Source organism: Cebus imitator, unplaced genomic scaffold (assembly GCF_001604975.1).
Source record: "Cebus imitator isolate Cc_AM_T3 unplaced genomic scaffold, Cebus_imitator-1.0 Scaffold280, whole genome shotgun sequence".
NCBI classification, from domain to species: Eukaryota; Metazoa; Chordata; class Mammalia; order Primates; family Cebidae; genus Cebus; species Cebus imitator.
Window position 1 is genome coordinate 1,481,639 of NW_016107595.1, and position 23,508 is coordinate 1,505,146.

The 23,508-nt window shown below is 55.1% G+C and overlaps 2 protein-coding genes across 2 annotated transcripts in view; both read left to right on the top strand.

The window, feature by feature from the left end:
- Positions 1-113: 113 nt before the first annotated feature.
- PGLS (6-phosphogluconolactonase) lies at positions 114-7,686 on the top strand. The gene is made up of 5 exons (XM_017501253.2): positions 114-455; positions 4,339-4,446; positions 5,114-5,215; positions 5,509-5,649; positions 7,342-7,686. Exons 1-5 carry the CDS (start codon positions 168-170, stop codon positions 7,477-7,479), a joined length of 777 nt encoding a protein of 258 aa, XP_017356742.1. The 5' UTR covers positions 114-167; the 3' UTR covers positions 7,480-7,686.
- Positions 7,687-10,933: 3,247 nt separating this feature from the next.
- The window catches only part of NIBAN3 (niban apoptosis regulator 3), a 27,271-nt gene continuing 14,696 nt past the window's right edge, over positions 10,934-23,508 (top strand). Inside the window, exons 1-9 of the mRNA XM_017501254.2 lie at positions 10,934-11,073; positions 14,329-14,459; positions 16,048-16,173; positions 17,538-17,652; positions 19,496-19,663; positions 21,380-21,495; positions 21,578-21,682; positions 21,854-22,016; positions 22,581-22,771. Of these exons, the coding sequence (XP_017356743.1) occupies positions 11,019-11,073; positions 14,329-14,459; positions 16,048-16,173; positions 17,538-17,652; positions 19,496-19,663; positions 21,380-21,495; positions 21,578-21,682; positions 21,854-22,016; positions 22,581-22,771 (1,170 nt within the window). The 5' untranslated portion in view covers positions 10,934-11,018. The remainder of the gene's footprint in view (positions 11,074-14,328; positions 14,460-16,047; positions 16,174-17,537; positions 17,653-19,495; positions 19,664-21,379; positions 21,496-21,577; positions 21,683-21,853; positions 22,017-22,580; positions 22,772-23,508) is intronic.

Here is a 23,508-nt window from a genome sequence, read left to right on the forward strand (position 1 = left end):
TAGGGCCAGACCGACTAGCAAACCCTGGCGGGGCTTCACTTGCCTCACTGCGCATGTGCCAGAGACGGTCGCCCAAAGTACTTAAAGTAGAGGTGTAGTGCCGGCCCTTGCGCAGGCGCACGAGCGGCCTTCGGGAGCGCTTCCGCCTCCCCACCGCCGCCGTCGCCATGGCCGCGCCGGCCCCGGGCCTCATCTCGGTCTTCTCGAGCCCCCAGGAGCTGGGTGCGTCGCTAGCGCAGCTGGTGGCCCAGCGCGCAGCATGCTGCCTGGCGGGGGCTCGCGCCCGTTTCGCGCTAGGCCTGTCGGGCGGGAGCCTTGTCTCGATGCTAGCCCGCGAGCTTCCCGCCGCCGTCGCCCCTGCCGGGCCCGTCAGCCTAGCTCGCTGGACGTTGGGCTTCTGCGACGAGCGCCTCGTGCCCTTCGATCACGCCGAGAGCACGTACGGCCTCTACCGGGTGAGAGCTACGGGGGCCGCCGGGGGTCACGCCGAGAGGGCCACAGCCACGGCTTACACCTCGGCTACGGAGGCCGCCGGGGACCATGGCGAGAGGGCCGCGCCCACTGCCTGCACTTCGGCTACGGGGGCCGCTGGGGGTCACGCCGAGAGGGCCGCGCCCGCTGCCTGCACCTCGGCTACGGGGACCACTGGGTGTCAAGGCAAGGGGGCCGTGCCCACTGCCTTCACCTCGGCTACGGGGGCCGCTGGGGGTCATGCCAGGAGGGCCGCGCCCACAGCTTGGACCTCGGATACCAGGGTCAAGCCAAGAGGGTTGCGCCCACTGCCTGCACCTTGGCTATGGGGCTCACTGGGGTCACACCGAGAGAGCGTTACCCACTGCCTGCTCCTCGGCTACGGGGGACATTGAGGGTCGTGACGAAAGGGCTCGCCCGCCGCCTGAACCCCGCCTACAGTGTGGGTCCAGCAGGATCTCACCGCGCTCTCTGCCTTTATCTAGGCGGGGCTGGAAATGGTCGGCTTGCAGTTCCTCCTCCTACTTCATCCGGTGATCAGGCAGAGGAACGGCACCGGCAAGGTCCTGGCAGGGGATCCGAGTGACCCATGTCACTACGAGGCCCATAACAGCCCCGTAGCGGACGGGGGCACGAGGAATTAGGTGTGGAGCCTGGATCGCAGGGTCCTCATCTCTCACCCCGGCGAGTTCTCGGGGATCCCCGGGCAGCTTTGCCGCTCTGATGGCCCTGCTTCCAGGCTCTTCGTCTTTGGCCTTGAGCCTCAGGATTCAGTAGAATCAGAGGAACGCGCTCTTTTTACAGACAGGGAAACTGAGGCTTGGAGGAGCCTTGGCCTGGCTCAGGGAAGAGTGGGAGGAGCGGGCTCAAAGGCCGGAGCCTCAGTCACCTGAGCCTGGCAGCGTGGAGGGCCACCCATGCTGGGTGTGTCGTCTTCTTTTTGCATAGAAGCTTGAGCTGATGATGGTTTTGTGGGTTTTTTAGTAATAAGGGGGAAGGCTTTCTGAACGCTTTATGTGCATCAATTCAAGAATCCCTACCACAGCTTATGAGATGTTACACCCGTTTCATAGATGGGGAAACTGAGGCCAGCAGAGGAGAGCTTACCCGCCCAAGGCATCTAGTGACTAGAGGGGCAGCCAGGGTGTGACCCTGCCTTATCTGACATCATAGTTGGGTACACGTTTAGCTTCCACCTTCCTGTGTGTCTTCTTAAAGAGCATCATTTAAAAGCGGGTTTTTGGCCAGGCGCGGTGACTCATGCCTGTAATCTCAGCACTTTGGGAGGCTGCGGAAGATCACCTGAGGTCAGGTGTTGGAGACCAGCCTGGCCAAACGGCGAGACCCCATCTCTACTAAAAATACAAAAATTAGCCAGGCATGGTGGTGCGGACCTGTAATCCCAGCTACTGGGGAGGCTGAGGCATGAGAATTGCTTGCACACGGGAGGCGGAGGTTGCAGTGAACCGAGATGGTGCCACTGCACTCCAGCCTGGGCAGCAGTTGAGAATGTCTTAGAAAAAGTGAAATGCTACAGAGTGCTAGGGAAGAGGGAGCGAGCATTCGTTGTCAAGGGCTGTGGGATGGGGGGGTCCTGAGAAAGTGCCATTTAAGCTGAGAGACGGAGCATGTGCAGGAGCTGACCATGGTCAAGCGGTGACAAGAGGGCCCAACCAAGGCCAAGGCCGTGCGACAGAACAGATCTGGAGCCAGGACTGGCCTCTTCTGTCAGTTCTCTGTGAGGGGAATCGCTGTGACTGGTTCCCTACGGCTGCATGACAAATGACCACAAACTGAGTGGCTTAAAACCACAGGAATTGATTCTCTCACTGTTCTGGAGGCCAGGCGTCTGAAATCAAGGTGTTGGTGGACCCATGGCCCCTCTGAAGGCTCCTTGGGAGGATCCTTCATTTTCTCCTCCGTCTTCTGGGGGCTCCGGGCGTTCCTTGGCTTGGGGTCACTTCACTCCGATGCCTACCTCTGCCTACACATGGCCTTCTCTGATTCTGTGTGTCTTCTCGTCTTAAAAGGACACCAGTCATTGGATTTAGGGCCCACGCTAATGCACTATGTTTGTTCTTAATTACATTTGCAAAGATCCTAATCCCCTCCCCTCCCCTCCCCACCCCACCCTGCCCTCCCCTTCCCTCCTCTTCCTTCCCCTCCCCTCCCCTCCCCTCCCCTCCCCTGCCCTGCCCTGCCCTTTTTTTGAGATAGGATCTTGCTCTGTTGCCCAGGCTGGAGTGCAGAGGCGTGAATCTTGGCTTACTGCAGGCTTCAACTCCCGGGCTAGAGAGCAATCCTCCTGCCTCCGCTTCCCCAGAAGTTGGAACCACAAGTGTGCACCACCAGGCCCAGCTAATTTTTTTTTTTTTTTTTTTGAGACGGAGTTTTTCGCTCTTGTGGCCCAGGCTGGAGTGCAATGGCGCGATCTCGGCTCACCGCAACCTCCGCCTCCTGGGTTCAAGTGATTCTCCTGCCTCAGCCTCCTGAGTAGCTGGGATTACAGGCACGCACCACCATGCCTGGCTAATTTTGTATTTTTGTTAGAGACAGGGTTTCTCCATATGGGTCAGGCTGGTCTTGAACCCTTGACCTCAGGTGATCCGCTTACCTCGGCCTCCCAAAGTGCTGTGATTACAGGCATAAGCCACCGCGCCCAGCGCTCATTTATTTTTAGTAAATATGAAGTCTCACTATGCTGCCTGGGCTGGCCTCGAGCTCCTGGGCTCAAGCAGTTGTCCCACCTTGGCCTCCCAAAGTGCTGGGATTACTGCGTGAGCCACCATGCCTTTTCATTTTCTGGTGTTTATAAGCCTCAACTTTATGGTGTTTTCTGATAGCAGCCTGCACAGGGACCTTGGACAGAGCACAGTGGTCTTTCCAACCATGGATACGATTGTGTCCCTCCCCAGCTCACACACCCTCCTTGGCTCCCCAGTGCCCTCAGTGTAGAGCCCACACTCCTCAGGTCAGCATTCAGGGCGGTCAGCCCCTGCTTCTACTTCGTAGCTCACCTTAACATTGCCTCAGCTCACTGAGTTAGGCTTTGCACAAAGACGAGGCACTGAGACGTGGAAGCGGTCTCAGAGCAGATCGGGGACCCCGGGGTGCATCTCAGCGGGAAAGGGCTGCAGCCTTTCCCTTGCAGGAGGTCTGACTCCAAGTGCTTTTGAGTTAAATCTGCTGCCAACTCCTCCACCATTCACAGGCCAGGGTGCCTGCTGTGTGTTGGGTACAAGTGCTGGGCCTGGCCAAGCCAGGCCCCTATTCCCTATAGTGGGGCAGGTGCAGGCGGGGGTGGCTGCTTGGAGGAGGTGGCCTGAGGGATGTATAGGAGTTTCCTAGGCAGCGTCAGGAGGGAGGGTTGGGGTGGAGAAGGCCACAGGGCCTCACAGAGGATAGTGAGGGGCTGCGTATCTCAAGGGCCGTGGAACCCTGAGGGTTTGAAGTAGGACAATGGGCTGGATAGACAGGTACAGGCCATGGCCAGGAAACCCTCCAAATACAATGGACTGGAAAGACCCCTGTTGGAACGCTGGCCCCAGCCGGAAGCACCACGATCCCAGTTCACCCAGGAGTCCCACCTCCTGTCCGGTCCCTCAAGAACAGCAGGGCTCCCTCCTGCTCTTCAACCTCCTCCGCCCTGAGAGGCGACGTCACCCAGATCTCAGGGTCCTGGCTTCCAGCACTCCCGAGGTGACCATGCCACTCATCACCCAGGGGACCTTGCACAAATGCACCAGCATCCCCATGCCTCAGTCTCCCCATCTGTAAATGGGTGTTATGATGGTAACATCACTACCTCCGCGGAGGATCCAGGCGGTCACGTTACTGTTGGTGACACTGTCCCTCTGTTGGATGTAGACGCATCTTCTCTCCAGATTGCCAATCCCAGAAAGCCAGGTGATCACCATTAACCCCGAGCTGCCTGTGGAGGAGGCCGCTGAGGACTACGCCAAGAAGCTGAGTCAGGTGAGCCCTGAGGAGCGGCCCTCTGATTGTCACCAGCAGGAACTGCCCCAGGGATCGCTGGCAAATCCCTTTGAAGAATCCCCTCTTTGAGGCCACAGTCCTGCCCAGGGGAGCCTGAAGGCCATGTGGCCTCTGCTGCCCAGGAAACAGGCCTGGGTCCTCACATCTTGGGGACATATGTGTCTCCCGATGTGTGGCTTTGATCACAGGCTGAGGGCTAAGGAGCACTGTTTCGTGTGTTATACCTACTTGTATTTCTTTCTTTCTTTCTTTCTTTTTTTGAGATCGAGTCTCCCTTTGTCACCCAGACTGGAGTGCAGTGGCATGATTTCAGCTCACTGCAACCTCCGCCTCCAGGGTTCAAGTGATTCTCCTGCCTCAGACTCCCAAGTAGCTGGGACTATAGGCACCCGCCACCACGCCCGGCTAATTTTTGTATTTTTAGTAGAGACAGGGTTACCCCATGTTGGTCAGACTGGTCTTGAACTCTTGACCGCCTGATCTGCCTGCCTCAGCCTCCCAGAATGCTGGGATTACAGGTGTGAGTCACCACACCTGGCCGCACCTACTTGTATTTCTTTTTCTGACAACTGTCTCTGTGTCCTTTGAGTCCCCTGTGCCCCTGCCACCTCACAACCTCTCAAGACTGTCTTCTCCCCATGCCCAGGCATTCCAAGGGGACTCCATCCCAGTTTTCGACCTGCTAATCCTGGGGGTAGGCCCCGATGGCCACACCTGCTCACTCTTCCCAGACCACCCCCTCCTGCAGGTGAGCACACGGATGTAAGTTCTGCCCTAGTCCTGAGCCCAGTCCCTAACATCTGGGACTTCCAGAGGGAGGGACACCTCTGGGATGGAGTGTCTAGAGCCAGAGTTCAGTGGAGTATCTAGACCCTTCCAGGTCTTAGTTCAGCCCCTTAAAACAGGGGCCTTAAACTATGCCACTGTGGGATTGTTAGGATGGGATGGAATGGTGGCTGGACCAGGCTGGGTGTGTGCAAGTGTCCAAGAAGCCAAAGTGACATTGTACTTCTGTCTCCATCCCTGACCTTCCTCCCCCAGGAGCGGGAAAAGATTGTAGCTCCCATCAGTGACTCCCCGAAGCCACCAACACAGCGTGTGACCCTCACATTACCTGTCCTGAATGCAGCACGAACTGTCATCTTTGTGGCAACTGGAGAAGGCAAGGCAGCTGTTCTGAAGGTAACAGCTGAGGGTTCCAGGCCCAGAAAGCTCATGGGCATGTGGGCTCCAGGGACAGAAGATAGCCTCAGACATTATTGTGCTGAAGCATCAGATCTGAAGAAAACTCAGTCATTCTTGGGTTGAAAGGGAGCTTGAAATTGCAATTAGAAAAAAAGTGGGGGAAATTGCAGTTAAAGGCTAGTTGGGTATTAACAGCTGTGAAATGAAATTGATGAGATGAGGGCAAAGCTGCACTCAGAGGTAAATTAATAGCATTCAAATGCATTTTTAAAAATTATTAAGTAGCAAACCATTGAAATCAATAAATCAAATGCTTTCCTCTAGAATTAGAAAAAGGACAATAATATAAACCTACAAAATGTCAGAGGCAGGACTAAGTGAAATTAAAATCAGAAATTAATGAGTGGATATTTATTTATTTATTTATTTATTATTTATTTTTGAGACGGAGTCTTACTCTGTTGCCCAGGCTGGAGTGCAGTGGTACGATCTTGGCTCACTGCAACCTCCACCTCCCAGGTTCCAGCGATTCTTCTGCCCCAGCCTCCCGAGTAGCTGGGACTACAGCTGCATGCCACCATGCCTGGCTAATTTTTTGTATTTTTAGTAGAGATGGGGTTTCACCATGCTAGCCAGGATAGTCTCGAACTCCTGACCTCGTAATCCACCTGCCTCGGCCTCCCAAAGTGCTGGGATTACAGGCATGAGCTACCAGGCCCAGAAATAAAGTTTTATTGGAACATAGCCACACCCGCCTATGTGTGTATTGTCTGCTGTGGGACAGGACCTGCAGAGCTGAGTGGTTGCAGTAGAGACTGGATGGTCTGCAGAGCGGAATCTATTGACTCTTGTGTTTTGCTCTGGTCTTTTGCAGTATTAAACAGTTACACACCAGGCACAGCCGCTTATGCCTGTAATCCCAGCAGCTTGGGAGGCTGAGGCGGGAGGATCACTTCAGTCTAGGAGTTTGAGACTAGTCTGGGCAAACATGGTAAAACCACGTCTTTACTAACATAGCAAGACCCCGTTTCTACAAAACATTAAAAAATTAGCCCGGCATGGTGGCACGTGCCTGTGGTCCCAGATACTTGGCAGACTGAGGCGGAGGACCACTTCAGCCTCAGAGATGGAGGCTGCAGTGAGCTGTGATGGCGCCACTGTACTCCAGCCTGGATGACAGCTCAAGACCTTGTCTCAAAAAAAATAAAAATAGGCCGGGTGCGGTGGCTCACGCCTGTAATCCCAGCACTTTGGGAGGCCGAGGCAGGTGGATCACGAGGTCAAGAGATCGAGACCATCCTGGTCAACATGGTGAAACCCCGTCTCTACTAAAAATACAAAAAATTAGCCGGGCATGGTGGCGCGTGCCTGTAATCCCAGCTACTCAGGAGGCTGAGGCAGGAGGATTGCCTGAACCCAGGAGGCGGAGGTTGCGGTGAGACGAGATCGCGCCATTGCACTCCAGCCTGGGTAAAAAAGAGCGAAACTCCGTCCCAAAAAATAAATAAATAAATAAATAAAAATAGTTTCAGTGGATAGAGAGGAAGGGACTCTGTCCTTCCTGTTTGGCGCGACGACAGGTGAGTCGAGTATTGTCACATTTTGAGGGTACAAGAGTCTTATCCTTGGCGAGGGAGCCAGGAGCGTGCTGAGAGGGGCGGGGCCTCACTCTCCTGCCCTCTCCTGCAGCGCATTTTGGAGGACAAGGAGGAAAACCCGCTGCCCGCTGCCCTGGTCCAGCCCCACACCGGGAAACTGTGCTGGTTCTTGGACGAGGCGGCCGCCCGACTCCTGACCGTGCCCTTCGAGAAGCATTCCACTTTGTAGCTGGCCAGAGGGACGCAGCAGCTGGGACCAGGCACACGGCCCCAGGGGCTGGGCCTCTGTTGGCCGCCGTGATCCAGGCTCTCGCTGGAAAAAGCCTCGTGATGCTGCTGGAAGCCGACAGACTCTGGCCACCAGCCCTGCCCGGGGCTCAGCACACCGGCCGTGGCTCTGGGCATCTGGATATTAAAAGGAGCGTTGCTGGAAGTATGCGCTGTCTTGGGGTCCTCGATGGCAGCAGGCCTGGGGGCGCCCTGGCCTGGGTTCTGATCCACAGCCCCCATGGGGAGAAGGGTGGGGCCTCTCCCCTGGGCATCGCCACCATGGAGGAATTTCCCGGGGTGACCTAAGACAACAGGCCGGGCGCGGTGGCTCACGCCTGTCATCCCAGCACTTTGGGAGGATGAGGCAGGCAGATCAGTTGAGGTCAGGAGATCGAGACCAGCCAGGCTAACATGGTGAAACCCTGTCTCTACTAGAAATACAAAAATTAACCAGGCATGGTGGTGGGCACCTCTAATCCTAGCTACTCGGGAGGCACAACAATTGCTTGAACCTGGAAGGCGGAGGTTGCAGTGAGCCGAGATCAGGCCACTGTACTCCAGCCTGAGTGACAGAGCGAGACTCTGTCTTAAAAAAAAAAAAAAAAAAAAAAAAAGCATCATGGCTCACGTCTGTAATCTCAGCACTTTGTGGGTGGATCACCTGCAGTCAGGAGTTCGAGACCAGCCTGACCAATATGATGAAATCCATCTCTACTAAAAATATAAAAGTTAGGTGGGCGTGGTGGCATGTGCTTGCAATCCTAGTTACTCAGGAGGCTGAGACAGGAGAATCCCTTGAACCTGGGAGGCGGAGGTTGCAGTGACCCAAGATCGTGCCATCGCACTCCAGCCTGGTCAACAAGAGTGAAACTCTGTCTCAAAAAAAAAAAAAAAAAGACAACAGAAATGTATTCTGTCCTATCTGTCTTCCTTGTGGAGATCAGAAGTTCAAGGTCAAGGTGGCCTCAGTGTTGGTTCCCTTTGGAAGCTCTGAGGCTGAGCCCGTCCCAGGCCTCTCCTGTCCTTGGCGTCCCTTGGCACGTGGCTGCGTCGCTCCCGTGTCTCCTTCCTCTCCTCACCTTCACTCGGCCTTCTTGTGTGTTCTCTCCTCCTGTTTATTTATTATTATTTTTTTAAGACAGGGTCTCACTCTGTCACCCAGGTTGGAGTGCAGTGGTGCAGTCACAGCTCACAGCAGCCTCCATCTCCTGGGCTAAATCGATCCTCTCACCTCAGCCTCCCAAGTATCTGGGGCTACAGTTGCGCATCACCACGCCTGGCTACTTTTGGACATTTTTTGTAGAGACAGTGTCTTGCTATGTTGCCGAGGTTGGTGTCGAACCCCTGAGATCAAGCGATTCTCCAGCCTCAGCCTCCCAGAGCGCTGGGATTATGGGCATGAGCCACCACACCCAGCCCTCTTTTCTTATGAGGATACCTATCATTGGATTTAGGATTACCCTATACCCAGGACGGTGCCATCTCAAGATACCAAAGGAGTATTCCAAATAAATGCTTATTTGGAATGAGTATTCTGAATAAGGTCACATGCTGAGTTTCCTGGGTCCAGATGTAGACATGTCTTTTGGGGGACATAAGTCAACCCTCTGCTGAGCTTCAACTGCACAGACAGGCCCAAGCACTGCAGTCAGCCACGCTGCAGGCCTGCTCAGAGCCTTGAAAGCACCAGAGTCTAGTCTCGATGTGCTGGGCTTGTGCACGTGTTCCCAGAGTGCATCTGCTCATGGCCCACCCTTCACCTTTGTCCCAGCCCCAGGGATGACAGTGTGGGAGGCTGGTGGGAGCATGGGGGCTGCCAAGTCACATGCGAGCTTCTCACGGCCGGGGGGGGGGGCGTGGGGATCCAGAGGAGGCACCCAGCTGTGCAGGAGGTGGGAATTGAAACCTCCGAGGAGGCGATTGTTCGGGGTGAGAGTGGAGCCAAAACCACAGAAAGTGAAGTTTCCTTCAGCGTCTTGTCCCTGCGGGCCGCTCAGATGTCAGAGTGAGGAAGTGGGACAGGCCTGAGCGGAAGGAGATTGACAAACAGCGCAGAGACCCCAGTGGAAACGGCTCAGCTGTGGGCCTGGGCAAGGGCAGGTGGCTGTGGCCCCTGCCACAGCATGGGCATGGGCAGAGAAGTGAAGGGAAATTGAGCAGCCAGAGTGGGGACCCCATGTGGACAGTTCTGCCTGGGGCTGTCACCATCTCCTACTCTTTCCTGAAAGCATTAACCCTTCCTGCTCCATGTTGCCTTGGGAGCGAAATCCACCCCTTCCCACAAGACTCCACGTGGCCCCTTTCACCTGCTCCTCTCCCCAAGAGCATCAGCCCCTCACTCTATGCCCTTACGACTCACCCACTTCTGGCTGTTGCTAGAGCCCGCTGAGCACATTCCACCCCAGGGCCTTTGCCCGTGCGGAGCCTGCTGTCCGGTATCTCCTCCCCTGTAGCTTTTTGCTTGGCTCAGGCCCTCACTTCCTTTTTTGGAGGAGACAAGGTCTTGCTCTGTCGTCCAGGCTGGAGGAGACAGGGTCTTGCTCTGTCGTCCAGGCTGGAGGAGACAGGGTCTTGCTCTGTCGTCCAGGCTGGAGTGCAGTGGCGCAATCTCCTCACTGCAACCTCACCTCCCGGGTTCAGGCGATTCTCCTGCCTCAGCCTCCCAAGTAACTGGATTACAGGCGCCCGACACCATGCCCGGCTAATTTTTGTATTTTTGGTAGAAATTGAGTGTCGCCATGCTGGCCAGGCTGGTCTTGAAATCCTGACCTCAAGTGATCCACTTGCCTCAACCTCCCGAAGTACTGGGATTACAGGCATGAACCACTGCCCCCAGCCCCTCACTTCCTTTAACTGACGTCTTTGGCAACGTTACCTTCCGGACCCCCCCATGCCCATCTTCCATCCCCTCCTGCTTCAGTGCCCCCCAAACCTCTGCTCGCCCTTGCCAGGCCCCCCATCCTCTAAGACCTTGGCATCTGCCCCCCTGCCCCGTCACTGACCCCAGGGACAGTCTGGGAGTGTCTGCCCAGCTCTGTCTGCCCAGCCTGGGGACACCTGGGAACTGGGCCAGGGCTGTATCGTCTGTGTGGTTCAGCTTCACCCGGCACAAGGTGAGGGTGTGTGTGGCACCAGGAGAGATGCCCCATTCCTGCCCATCCCCCTGTTCCAGCCCCCATACAGACGACTGCTGGCCAGTTCTGCCAGATGTCTGCCCTGCCACCCTCCTCCAAGGCGAGCTATGATTTTCTTTCTCTCGTACCCCACAACCTACCCCCGGGGCAGCCCCCGCAGCCTCTACAGAAACCACTGGCTCTGGGCAACCTTGGCCCCAGGGGGGCGGGGAGGACGCAGGTGCAGCATGGGGCGGGGCAGGGGGCGGGGCCTCTGAACCCACCGCGTTCCAGCCTTTCCGCTGCCACCCAGGTGCTCCTGAGCCAAGGAACGCGGGTGGTGGTCGCGGGGAGGGGAAGGGGAGCCCCGGGAGACGGCAGCAGGATGGGCGGGCGGCCCTCAAGCCCTCTGGATAAGCAACAACGGCAGCACCTAAGGGGTGAGTATCCTGAGTGGGGACAGGGTGGGAGTCTGGGTGGGAGGGAGCTCCAGCCATCGGGTCTGTACGCTCATGGAGCAGATGGTGCTGGGGGTCAGACCTAGGGCTGTCAAACACACAGGATGCCCTTTTTTTTTTTTTTTTTTTTGACAGTGTCTTGTTCTGTTGCCCAGCTGGAGTGCAGTGGCATAGTCTCTGCTCACTGCAACCTCTGCCGCCTGGGTTCAAGCGATTCCCCTGCCTCAGCCTCTCGAGTAGCTGGGACTGCAGGCGCACCGCTATGCCTGGCTAATTTTTTATATTTTTAGTTGAGATGGGGTTTCACCATATTGGCCAGGATGGTCTCGATCTCCTGACCTCGTGATCCGCTCACCTCAGCCTCCCAAAGTGCTGGGATTACAGGCGTGAGCTGCCGCGCCTGGCCAACGATGTCCTCTTAATGTGAATTTCATTCAGTGAATCTTTTGTTATTGTTAAGACAGGATCTTGTCTGTTGCCCAAGCGGGAGTGCAGTGGTATGATCACAGCTCCCTGCAACCTTGGCCTCCTGGGCCCAAGCGATCCTCCCACCTTAGCCTCCCGAGTAGGTGGGACCACAGGCGTGCACCACCACACCAAGCTAATGTTTTTATTTGATTTTGTAGAGCCAGGGTCTCACTATGTTCCTCAGGCTGTTCTTAAATGCCTGAGCTTGAGTGATCCTCCCACCTCAGCCTCCCAAAGTGCTGGACTACAGGCGGGAGCCACTGCACCTGGTCTGAATCTTAATGTTAGTATAAGTAAATCCCAAATTTTGCATAGTGCATACTTATGCTGAAAACCAATAACTCGTTTAATTTTTATTTTTTAGGACGGAGTCTCCCTCTGTCACCCAGGCTAGAGTGCAGTGGTGCGATCTCAGCTCACTGCAACCTCTCTGCCTCCAGGATTCAAGTGATTCTCCTGCCTCAGCTTCCCAAGTAGCTGGGATTACAGGCATGCGCCACCATGCCTAATTTTTCTATTTTTAGTAGAAACGGGGTTTCACCATGTTGGCCAGGCTGGTCTTGAACTCCTGACCTTAGGTGATCTGCCCGCCTTGGTCTCCCAAAGTGCTAGGATTATAGGCATGCGTCACCATGCCCAGCCCATGTCTTCCATTTTATTTGGTAAATATGGCGACCTGATTCAGGATAGGGGTTCAGATGGGAAGCATGGGACCAGCTGGAGGGTGTCCCAGACCCAGCCAGATCCTGAGGGACATCCTCCTGGGTGGGCAGGGACCAGCAGGTTATTTGGCAGGACACTGGTGATGGAGACTCAGTTCCCAATTTGAGACAAAGAAGGGTGAGTGCCACTCGGGTCCCTCTGTCTTCATATGCAGGGTGAGCCCCTGTGCTGGGCGCTGGGGACATTCTGGGGTTGGCATTGGCCTTATTCTGGCAGGCTCATGGTCTAAACTCCTTCCATCCTGTGGCTCTGCTATGTGGGACTTCTGTGCCCAAGGTGACCTCAAGGCACAGAATGGCTGCTGGAGCTCCAGCCATTGGGTCCACATTCCATGCAGCAGGGTGGAAGAATGTTTATGTTTTTGGGTCAAATCATGACCCAAAATTGCATGGTGAGAATGATGGGAGAGAGCTCACATGTTCCTTGAGTGTTGGGAAGAGCAGAAGTGGGTGACTGCCTGCCGAGGAGACAATGATCAAGCCAGGGCCGGAGGGATGTGATAGTGTTGGCAGGTAGGAGATACCGGGAGAGCATTTTCGACAGGAGAAAGAGCATATGCTAAGGCCTGTGGTGTATCTCACAAACAAACAATTCACGTTCACACCTTGGTCATGCCCTCACTTGCTGTGTGCCCTTTGGTGAGTGACTTCACCTTCCTGGGCTTTATTCTGTTGTTATATGTAAAATGGGGATAGCAACAATGCCTAGCTCATGGGGACATCATAAGGATTCGATGAGTTACTCTATGTAGCACTGGGATTTTTTTTCAATAGTGGCTTAAACAAGATAAAGATTTTTTTTTAATCAAACTGCAGGTGTGGACACAGGTAGGCTAGTAAAAGTTAGACACCTAAAGTCCTTCTGTCTCTTGGCTCTGCCACGTGTAGATTCCTATGCCCAAGGTGACCTCATGGCACAGAATGGCTGCTGGAACTCCAGCCATTGGGTCCACATTCTGGGCAGCAGAATGGAAGTATGTTTTATTTACAATCAAATGTATACACCTTAGGGCAACAGCTCACAGAGCTAGTCACCCATGTGACTCCTTCCTAAATAGATCAGGATACAGGACACTTCCATCACCCACAGAAAGTTCCCTTATGTGCTTTAAAAGCTTTTGAAAAGCCCCTCAGGTAAAGCGTATGGAGAAACTTTTGGGTGTGATGGATCCGCTCATTATCTTGATTGTGGTGAGGGTTTCACAGATGTGTGATTGTGTCAAATCTCAGCAAACCATAAGCTGTACATGATACATGAGCTACAAGTGAAAGTGTGGCTCACACCTGTATTCCCAGTGCTTTGGGAGTCCGAGGTGGGAGGATCGCTTGAGGCCAGGAGTTTGAGACCAGCCTGGACATCATAGCAAGACGTTGTCTCCACAAAAAATTTTAAAAATTAGCTGGGCCTGGTGGGGCGTGCATGTGATCCCAGCTACTGAAGTGGGGCCGAGGGAGGATCACTTGAACCCAGGAGGTGAAGGCTGCAGTGGGATTGCACCACCACACTCCAGCCTCGGGGTCAGAAACCCTGTCTCAGAAAGAGAGAAAGAAAGAGAGAAAGGAGGGAGGGAGGGAGGAAGGAAAGGAAGGGACAAGGCAAGCAGATCACTAGAGCCCAGGAGTTCGAGACCAGCCTGAGCAACATGGTGAAACCTCATCTCTACTAAAAATAGAAAAATTAGCCAATCATGGTGGCAGGCACCTGGAGTTCTGTAGTCCCAGCTACCTGGGAGGCTGAGATGGGAGAAGCCCGGGAAGTGGAGGCTGCAGTGAGCTGTGATTGCACCACTGCACTCCAGCCTGGGCCACAGAGCAAAACCCTGTGTCAAAAAGAAAGTAGAAGGGCGGGGGGAGGAGCTTCCTCCCAGCCACGTTAATGGGAACAGGCACAGGGGGTGAAGGGTGCGTGGAATTTGGTGACAACTTGTTGGGCAGCTCCGGATAACCATAGGAGCCCCAGGTGGCTTCCCTGTCTGTTTTGCCCTTCCCAAGCAGGTCTCTTGGGCAGGTTCAATTTGCTGGGCTCACTGTCCCCTTGTCCCTGCAGATCAGATGGACACCCTGCTGAGGAACTTCCTGCCCTGCTACCGCGGGCAGCTGGCAGCATCAGTCCTTCGGCAGATCTCCCGAGAGCTGGGCCCCCAGGAGCCGGCTGGAAGTCAGTTGCTACGAAGCAAAGTGAGTTTTGTGGGGGCGGAGGACCTTTGATGTGGGGGGGGGGGTCCTGGAGGAGCCCTCCCTAAGCCAAGCTTCCAACCTCAGACCTTTGCCATTGCCATAGGGTGACTTTAAATATTCACTGTTTGAATAAACATTCACTGAGCGGCCAGGCGAGGTGGCTCACGTCTGTAATCCCAGCACTTTGGGAGGCCGAGGCAGGCAGATCACCAGATGTCAGGCATTCAAGACCAGCCTGGCCAACATGGTGAAACCTCGCCTCTGCCAAAAATACAAAAAAAAACCAAAAAATAAAAATAAAAAAAAATTAGCTGGGCGTGGTGGCGCGCACCTGTAATCCCAGCTACTTGGGAGTCTGAGGCAGAAGAATTGTTCGAACCTGGGAGGTGGAGGTTGCAGTGAGCCGAGATCGCGCCACTGCACTCCAGCCTGGGCAACAGAGCGAGACTCCATCTTAAAAACAAAAACCAAAAAATCCTACCAACAAATAAAACCATTCATTGCACATGTCATTCATGCCACATCATGGGCTGGGCATGAGGACACACAGCCTCTGTCCAGCGACAAGGGCAGATCCTGCTCTAACCTCTGGGGTTTACAATCTGATGAGACATGAAGACTCCAAACAAGATGTGAAATGGAAAAACTTTTTTTTTTTTGACAGAGTCTCGCTCTTTTGTCAGACTGGAGTGCAGTGGCGTGATCCCGCCTCACTGCAACCTCCGCCTCCTGGGTTCAAGCGATTCTCCTGCCTCAGCTGCCCGAGTAGCTGGGACTACAGGTGTGCACCACCATGCCCAGCTAGTTTTTGTATTTTTCAGTAGAGACGGGGTTTCACCATGTTGGCCAGGATAATCTCAATCTTTTGACTACATGATCCACTCACCTCGGCCTCTCAAAGTGCTGGGATCACAGGCGTGAGTCACTGCACCTGGCAACTTTTTTTTTTTTTTTTGAAGTGGAGTTTCCCTCTGTTGCCCAGGCTGGAGTGCAATGGGGTGATCTTGGCTCACTGCAACCTCCACTTCCTGGGTTCAAGCCATTCTTGTGCCTCAGCCTCTAAGTAGCCGGGACCACAGGCTCCCGCCACCATGCCTGACTAATTTTTGTATTTTTAATAGAGATGGGCTTTCACCATGTTGGTCGAGCTGGTCTCAAACTCTTGACCTCGTCATCCCCCCACCTTGGCCTCCCAAATTGCTGGGATGACAGGCACGAGCCACTGCGTCTGGACTCCAGAGGTCTCTGGAACCATGAAGTTGCGTGCCCCATACAACTCACTCTTCACCCGCTTAGGAGATGGGTCTTTGACTGATGAGGAAACTGAGGCAGAGAGAGGCAAAATGGCCTGCCTGAGGTCACACCGCAGAGGTGTGATTTGAATCTGGGATCCATGCTTATTACTAATGCGGGGGGCTCCAGGAGCTGTGGACACAGAGCCTTTTTCCGCCTGGGACTCTCCCTGACCAGCCTGGGGCATCATAGGACCTGAGCGTCACCCCAGGGTACGGCAGGAGCTGTCTGGGTGGTTGGGACACAGGGACATCAGCCCACAGCCCCTCACACCTGCTGATCCCTCTGCTTGCAGAAGCTGCCCCGAGTCCGTGAGCACCAAGGACCCCTGACCCAGCTTCGGGGCCACCCGCCCCGGTGGCAGCCGATCTTCGGTGTTCTGCGTGGGGACGGCCGCCTGGAGTGGTTCAGCCACAAGGAGGTAAGTGAATGTCTCGTGGCCTTTCTGCTTCTGGGTCCCTCCTTCCCACGCCCCCCAGCCTCAGCTTATGGAGTCCATCTGTCAGCATAGCCCCCACCTCTATCAATCACCCACTGTGAATCTTGGGCCGCTATATGCTTGGTCTGTTGTAGATCACCTCGTCCCATCCCCTGCTGTGCTGGATGGGTAAACTGAGGCCCAAGGCAGTATCAGAGCTGTGGTTTAAACCTCTTGAGGCCTTTGCAAGTCAGACCTCTGACCCCTCTGCTTTCTGGCTGGGGAGCTTGGGATGATCACTACCTTTCTGAAACTCAGTTTCCACCTCTGTGAAATGGAATGATAGTGTCTCACCCATGTAGGGCTTCGAGGGTTCATCAAGTGGGTCCTCAGACAGCACATGGGACCAGCCTGGGAAATGGGGAGCCAGGGGGTGCTGGGAGTTCAGGGACTGAGGGAGGAAGGGAGGGAAAGGGAAAAGGAGGGAGAGAGAGAGAGGGCAGGAACAGGAGGAAGGAAGGGAAGGAGGGAGGAAGAGAGGAAGTTATGGGCACGGAGGGAGGATGGATTGGGGGGGAAGAGAGGGAGGGCTGGACCTGGTGGCTCACACCTGTAATCCCAGCCCTTTGGGAGGCGGAGGCAGGTGGATCCCTTCAGTCCAGGAGTTCAAGACCAGTGTGGCCAAGATGGTGAAACCTCATCTGTACTAAAAATACAAAAACTAGGGCCAGGCGCGGTGGCTCACGCCTGTAATCCTAGCCCTTTGTGAGGCCGAGGCAGGTGGTTCACCTGAGGTCGGGAGTTCAAGACCAGCCTGGCCAACATGGAGAAACCCCATCTCTACTAAAAATACAAAAATTAGCCGGGCGTGGTGGTGCGTGCCTGTAGTCCGAGCTACTTGGGAGACTGAGCTGGAAGAATCCAGGAGGCAGAGGTTGCAGGGAGCTGAGATCGGGCCGTTGCACTCCAGCCTGGGCGACAGAGCGAGACTCCGTCTTAAAATAAATAAATAAAAAAAATAAAATACAAAAATAACCAGGCATGGTGGTACACACCTGTAGTCCCAGCTACTCAGGAGGCTGAGCAGGAGAATCACTTGAACCCGGGAGGTGGAGGTTTCAGTGAGCTGAGATCGTGCTACTGCACTCCGGCCTGGGCGACAGAGCCAGGCTCTGTCTCAAAACAAAAGCAAAAGACAGAGAGAGGAAGGGAGGAAAGGTGGGGGGGGGGGGGGGGGGGGGGGGGGGGGGGGGGGAGGAGCAGAGGATTTTCCAGCTCATCTGAAATCTTCCCTGGATAGTACAGTTGGGACACAGAAGCCACAGTTCAGACCTGTCCCAACTTGGTTCTCTGGGTGCCTTTTGTAGGAATATGAAAACGGGAACCGCCCCCTTGGCTCCACAGCCCTGACGGGATACACACTCCTGACTTCCCAGCGTGAATATCTCTACCTTTTGGATGCTCTCTGCCCGGCCTCCTTGGGTAAGCGTCCCGGGGTTCCCAGGAGCAGGTTTCTCCACCCCCAGCATTGTTGATATGTGGGGTCAGATCATTGTCTGTGGTGGGGGCGTCCCGTGCACAGCAGGGTGTTAAGCAGCATCCCCGGCTTCTACCACTTGGAAGGCCAAGGCGGCTGGATCACTTGAGGTCAGGAGTTCAAGACCAGCCTGGCCAACATGGTGAAATCCCACCACGACTAAAAATACACAATTTAGCTGGGTGTAGTGGCATGTGCCTGTAATCCCAGCATTTTGGGAAGCGGAGGTGGATGGATCACCTGAGTTCAGGAGGTGGCATCATGAGGCCCCCACTGTGGATACGACAACCACAGATGTCTCCAACATTGCCGAGTGTCTCTCGGGGACGCCGTTGCCCCGGTGAGCATCCCTGTTCTGGAAAACAAACAAACACCCACTCTCGCCAGAGTGAGAGGAAGAGTTAAGTCATGGAAACAGAATCAAAATAGCAAAGGATAAAAACAGTAAAACCTGGGATGTGTGCTGTGGCTCATGCCTGTAGTCCCAGCTACTTGGGAGGCTGAGGTGGGAGGATCGCTTGAGCCTGGGAGGTGGAGGTTGCAGTGAGCCGAGATCGCACCATCACACTCCAGCCTGGGATATAGAGTGAAACTCCATCTCCAAAAACAACAACAGCAACAAAAACAATAGGCTGGGCGAGGTGGCGCACGCCTGTCATCCCAGCACTTTGGGAGGCCGAGGAGGGTGGATCAGTTGAGGTCAGGAGTTCGAACCAGCCTGGCCAACATGGTGAAACCCCGTCTCTACTAAAAATACAAAAATTAGCTGGGTGTAGTGGCATGTGCCTGTAATCACACCACTTTGGGAGGCTGAGGTGGGTGGATAACTTAAGGTGAGGAGTTCGAGACCAGCCTGGCCAACAGTGAAACCCCGTCTCTACTAAAAATTCAAAAATCAGCCGGGTGTAGTGGCATGCCCCTGTAGGGCAGGAAAATCACAGCTCAGAGACATGAAAACGTGTGCCCTAGAAAGTACTTTGGACAGGCTGGGCACAGGCTTACACCTGTGATCCCTGCATTTTGGGAAGCCAAGGTGGGCAGATCAAGAGGCCAGGAGATCGAGACGATTCTGGCTAACATGGTGAAACCCCGTCTCCACTAAAAAAAAAAGTAGAAAAATTGGCGGGGTGCTGTGGCTCACGCCTGTAATCCTAGCACTTTGGGAGGCTGAGGTGGGTGGATCACCTGAGGTCAGGAGAAAAAAAAAAAAAAAAAATTAGCCGGGCATGGTGGCAGGTGCCTGTAATTCTAGCTACTCAGGAGGCTGAGGCAGGAGAATCGCTTGAACCCAGGGGTCGGAGGTTGCAGTGAGCTGAGATCATGTGACTGCACTCCGGCCCGGTGACACAGTGAGACTCCATCTCAAAAAAAAAAAAGAAAAAGACAAAGAAAGAAAGAAAATGGAAGTGGTTTGGGGTTTGGTCAGGTTGGAACCCCGGCCGGCTAACTGCAAAGCCCCACATCAAGCCGGTCTCATATAACATCCTAGCTTGGATGGATTGGTGGTGGCTGCCAGGAGGACTGTACTGAGGAAGCTGAGGCTGGAAAGCCATGCTGGGATGGATTGGTGATGTCTGCCTTGGGCATGCAATGGAAGAAGGTGACTTTACCTCCCCACAAACTGTGCCCTGCCCAGCGCTGCTGGAATAAGGAAGGTGGCAGGTTTCATGGTGTGGCTCATATTTATCGAGCAACTGCCCATTTCAGGGACTGCTGTATGCATTTCAGGGGTATTTTCTCCTAGTGAATGAGTGTTTAGAAGATGCGACCTCCTCTGTTTGTTTTCAGGAGACCATACTCAGGAAGAGCCTGACTCCCTCTTGGAAGTGCCTGTGAGGTTCCCCCTATTCCTCCAGCACCCCTTCCGCCGGCACCTCTGCTTCTCTGCAGCCACCAGGGAGGCACAGCATGCCTGGAGGCTGGCACTGCAGGGTGGCATCCGGCTTCGGGGCACAGGTGGGTCTCAGGAAGGGTCCAGTAGTTGTGAGGCTAATGGTCTGGGGTCACACAGCTCAGCCTCTGTTGGCTTGGGACCTCTCCAGGCCTCACTTTTCTTACCCAGAAAATGGGTTGTTAGACTGGGCATGGTGGCTCATGCCTGTAATCCCAGAACTTTGGGAGGCCAAGATGGGCAGATCACCTGAGGTCAAGAGTTCGAGACCAGCCTGGCCAACATGGTGAAACACCATCTCTACTAAAAATACAAAAATTAGCTGGGCTTGGTAATGGGCACCTGTAATCCCAGCTACTCGGGAGGCTGAGGCAGGAGAATCGCTTGAACCCAGGAGGCAGAGGTTGCAGTAAGCCGAGATCACCCCATTGCACTCCAACCTGGGCAACAAGAGCAAAACTCCGTGTCAAAAAACAAAACAAAACAAAATGGAAAGAAAATGGGTTGTTGGGGGAGTGGGAAGGGACATCAGGCTGTTGTGAGTGACTAGGGCTGTGACAGAGACACGCAGGATTCTCTGGAAGCTCAGCCTGGGGAATGGGAATTAGAGCAGGCTTCCCAGATGAGGGGAAGCTGGGGTCTGAAAAAGAGGAGGGGCCAGCCAAGTGAAAAAGGGGAATAGGTCAGGCGCAGTGGCTCGTGCCTGTAATCCCAGCTTGATGCCAAGAGTTCAAGACCAGCCTGGGCAACATGGTGAAACTCCATCTGTACAAAAAATACAAAAATTAGCTGGGTGTGGTGGCATGTGCTTGCGGTGGTCTCAGCTACTCAGAAGGCTGAGGTGGGAGGATCGTTTGAGCCCAGGACTTGGAGGCTGCAGCGAACTGTGATCATGTCACCATACTTCAGCCTGAGCAATGGAGAGACCCCTATCTAAAAAAAAAAAGAGAGAGAGAGAGAGAAAGAAAGGAAAAAAGAAAGAGAAAGAGAAAAAGGAAGGAAGGAAGAAGGAAGAAAGGGATGAAGGAAGAAAGGAAGGAAAAAGAAAGAAAAAAAGAGGCCGGATGTGGTGGCTTATGCTTGTAATCTCAGCACTTTGGGAAGACAAGGCAGGTGGATCACGAGGTCAGGAGTTCAAGGTCAGCCTGGGCAAACATGGTGAAACCCGGTCTCTACTGAAAATACAAAAAATTAGTTGGGCATGGTGGGAGACGCCTGTAATCCTAGCTACTCAGGAAGCTGAGGCAGGGGAATCACTTGAACCCAGGAGACGGAGGTTGCAGTGAGCGGAGATCAGGCCATTGCACTCTAGCCGGGGCCACAGTACGAGATTCCGTCTCAAAAAAAAAAAAAAAAAAAGGAAGGAAGGAAGGATAAGGAAGGAAAAGAGGGAGAGAGGGAAGGAGGAAGGGAGGGAAAGAGGAAAGCAAAAAAGTAGCGGACCAGCAGGACTGACACACACAGTTGGGCAGGTTGTTAACTGCATAAACGACGCAACTGGAGGAGCAGGTAGTGTCTGCGGTATGTATGGCCTGAACTGCTGGTCACGGGGCTGTGGCTGCCAGCAGAGGGTTCCTTCTAAGTTGAATAAGGGTGCCTTAAGGGCTGGTGGTGATCCTGAGGGAATGTGTTCTCTGCGGCAGGCACTGCCTGTGCAAAGTTCCAGAGATGAGTGAGACTTGGGTGTTGGGGACCTGCAGGAGGAGGGCTTCCTCCCCGGGCCATGGGGAACCAGGCAGGCACTGAGCTATGAGCAGCCACTGAGGCCCAGTCCCTCTCAGTCCTGCAGCGAAGCCAGGCCCCTGCTGCCCGGGCCTTCCTGGATGCCGTCCGACTCTACCGGCAGCACCAAGGCCACTTTGGCGACGACGACGTGACCCTAGGTTCAGACGCCGAGGTCAGTGCCCCGCGAGGCCGCCACCGGGACCACCAGAACCCCTTCTGGCCGGCCGCGGCGCCCACGGCCCCTTCTCCTGCAGGTGCTGACCGCGGTGCTGATGCGGGAGCAACTTTCCGCGCTGCGAGCCCAGACCCTTCCTGGCCTGCAGGGGGCCGGCCGCGCCCGCGCCTGGGCCTGGACCGAGGTTTGCACGGATCCGGACCCGGGAACAGGGGGCGGGATCCGGGCGCTCGGGTTCCCCTCCTACGACTGTGGCCTAAACTTCTGCCGGTCTCTCTGACCCCCATCCTCGCCCCGCGTCTCGTCTCTCCTGCCCTCCTGTCCCGCGTGGGGTCCCCTCGACCGGTCTGGGCAGCTTCTGGAGGCCGTTCACGCAGCTGTCCTGGCCGGGGCCTCCGCCGGGCTCTGCGCCTTCCAGCCCGAAAAAGACGAGCTGCTTGCGTCGCTGGAGAAGACGATCCGCCCGGACGTGGACCAGCTGCTGCGGCTGCGGGCGCGCGTGGCTGGGCGGATGCGGAGTGAGACTCGGGGGCGGGGCCTGGGCTGGGAGGGGCGAGGCAATGCTGGGGACAGATGGGCGTGACCTAAGCGAGGAACGGCCATGGCCTTGGGTGAATAAGGGGCGTGGTCGGGGAAGGGCGGGGCCTAAGCTAGAAAGTGATGGGCGTGGTTTTGTGGGCGTGGCACTAGGGCGGGGCCTAGAGTCTGCCCCAAAGACAAGGTCCTGAGAGGGCTGTGCTGGATACAGCAAGGGCGGAGCCTCAGCGGGAGATCGGCGTGGCCTTGAGGCTGAGGCTGGAGGGGTTGAGGCCCGGAGCTGGGCCACAGCGGGTTGGGCGGGCCTGGAAAGTAGAAGAGCCGGGGAAGGGTGGGCCAAGGTGGCCCCTAAAATACTCAGTTGGGAATCCCGACTCGGCCCGCCCCTCCGAGGCTCAGTTTTCTCATCACTACAATGAGGTAGAAGAGGGTGCTCAGCGTCCCTGTTCGGGTTCCCCTCGCCCTGCTGAACTCGGGCCCCTGCCCATCCCCATCTGCGAGGCAACTTGCGGAGGGGACTCCAGGTCAGTGTCTTCCACTCCCAGCGGATATCAAGGGACCGCTCGAGACGTGCCTGCGCCAGCATGTGGACCTGCAGCTGCCCCGGGTCGCTCAGACCCTACTGGACACCGTGGAAGCCTTGCTCAAGGTGGTGCGGACCCTCCTGGCTCAAGGCATGGACCGACTGTCCGGCCACCTGCGCCAGAGCCCATCGGGCACGCGGTTGCGCAGGGAGGTGAGCTCCCGTGGGTAGGGGTTCAGCGGGCCAGCGGGTGATGTGTTGAGTCTTTCCTGTTGAAAACCTCTGAATTTGTTTTAGGCTGCTTTTTACTTATTGTGGACCCATCACCATGCTATAGTCACTGGAGCAGAGTTTTTGCTTTGTTTGTCTTGGAGACAGAGTCTCGTTCTGTCATCCTGGCTGGAGTGCAGTGGCACACACAATCTTAGCTCACTGCAGCCACAACCTCCCAGGTTCAATTGATTCTCCTACCTTAGCCTCCCGAGTAGCTGGAAATACAGGCGCATGTCACCATGCCCAGCTAATTTTTAAATTTTTTTGTAGAGACAGGGTCTTGCCTTGTTGCCCAGGCTGGTCTCAAACTCCTGGGCTTAAGCGATCTGCCTGCCTTGGCCTCCCAAAGTGCTGGGATTACAGGTGCGAGCCACTTCAGTGGCCACGAAGCACAGTTTAAAACATGAGGGGAAAGGAGTTGGATGAGGAGAGTGGCATTTTAGCAAAATCATTCTGAGATCACCCCCCAAACTCCTCCTCCCATTCGCCTGCAGGGAACAACCCATGTGGTCTTGTGAGCCAGATAATTCTGCTCAAGGCAGGTCAACTCAGTGCATCTGATATTCAAGTAGCAGCTAAAATCCATCCATCCACCCACCCATCCATGCACACATACATACATATGTGCATACAGAAAGCAGCACCTACTATGTGCCAGGCAACCTTCAACTCATTCC

Excerpts from the sequence above, each read along its gene's own strand:
- PGLS (XM_017501253.2), top strand. The coding sequence starts at position 168 with ATGGCCGCGCCGGCCCCGGGCCTCATCTCGGTCTTCTCGAGCCCCCAG. Across the intron at positions 456-4,338 it reads GCACGTACGGCCTCTACCGG|ACGCATCTTCTCTCCAGATT; the intron begins GTGAGAGCTACG and ends TGTTGGATGTAG. Across the intron at positions 5,650-7,341 it reads GCAAGGCAGCTGTTCTGAAG|CGCATTTTGGAGGACAAGGA; the intron begins GTAACAGCTGAG and ends CCTCTCCTGCAG.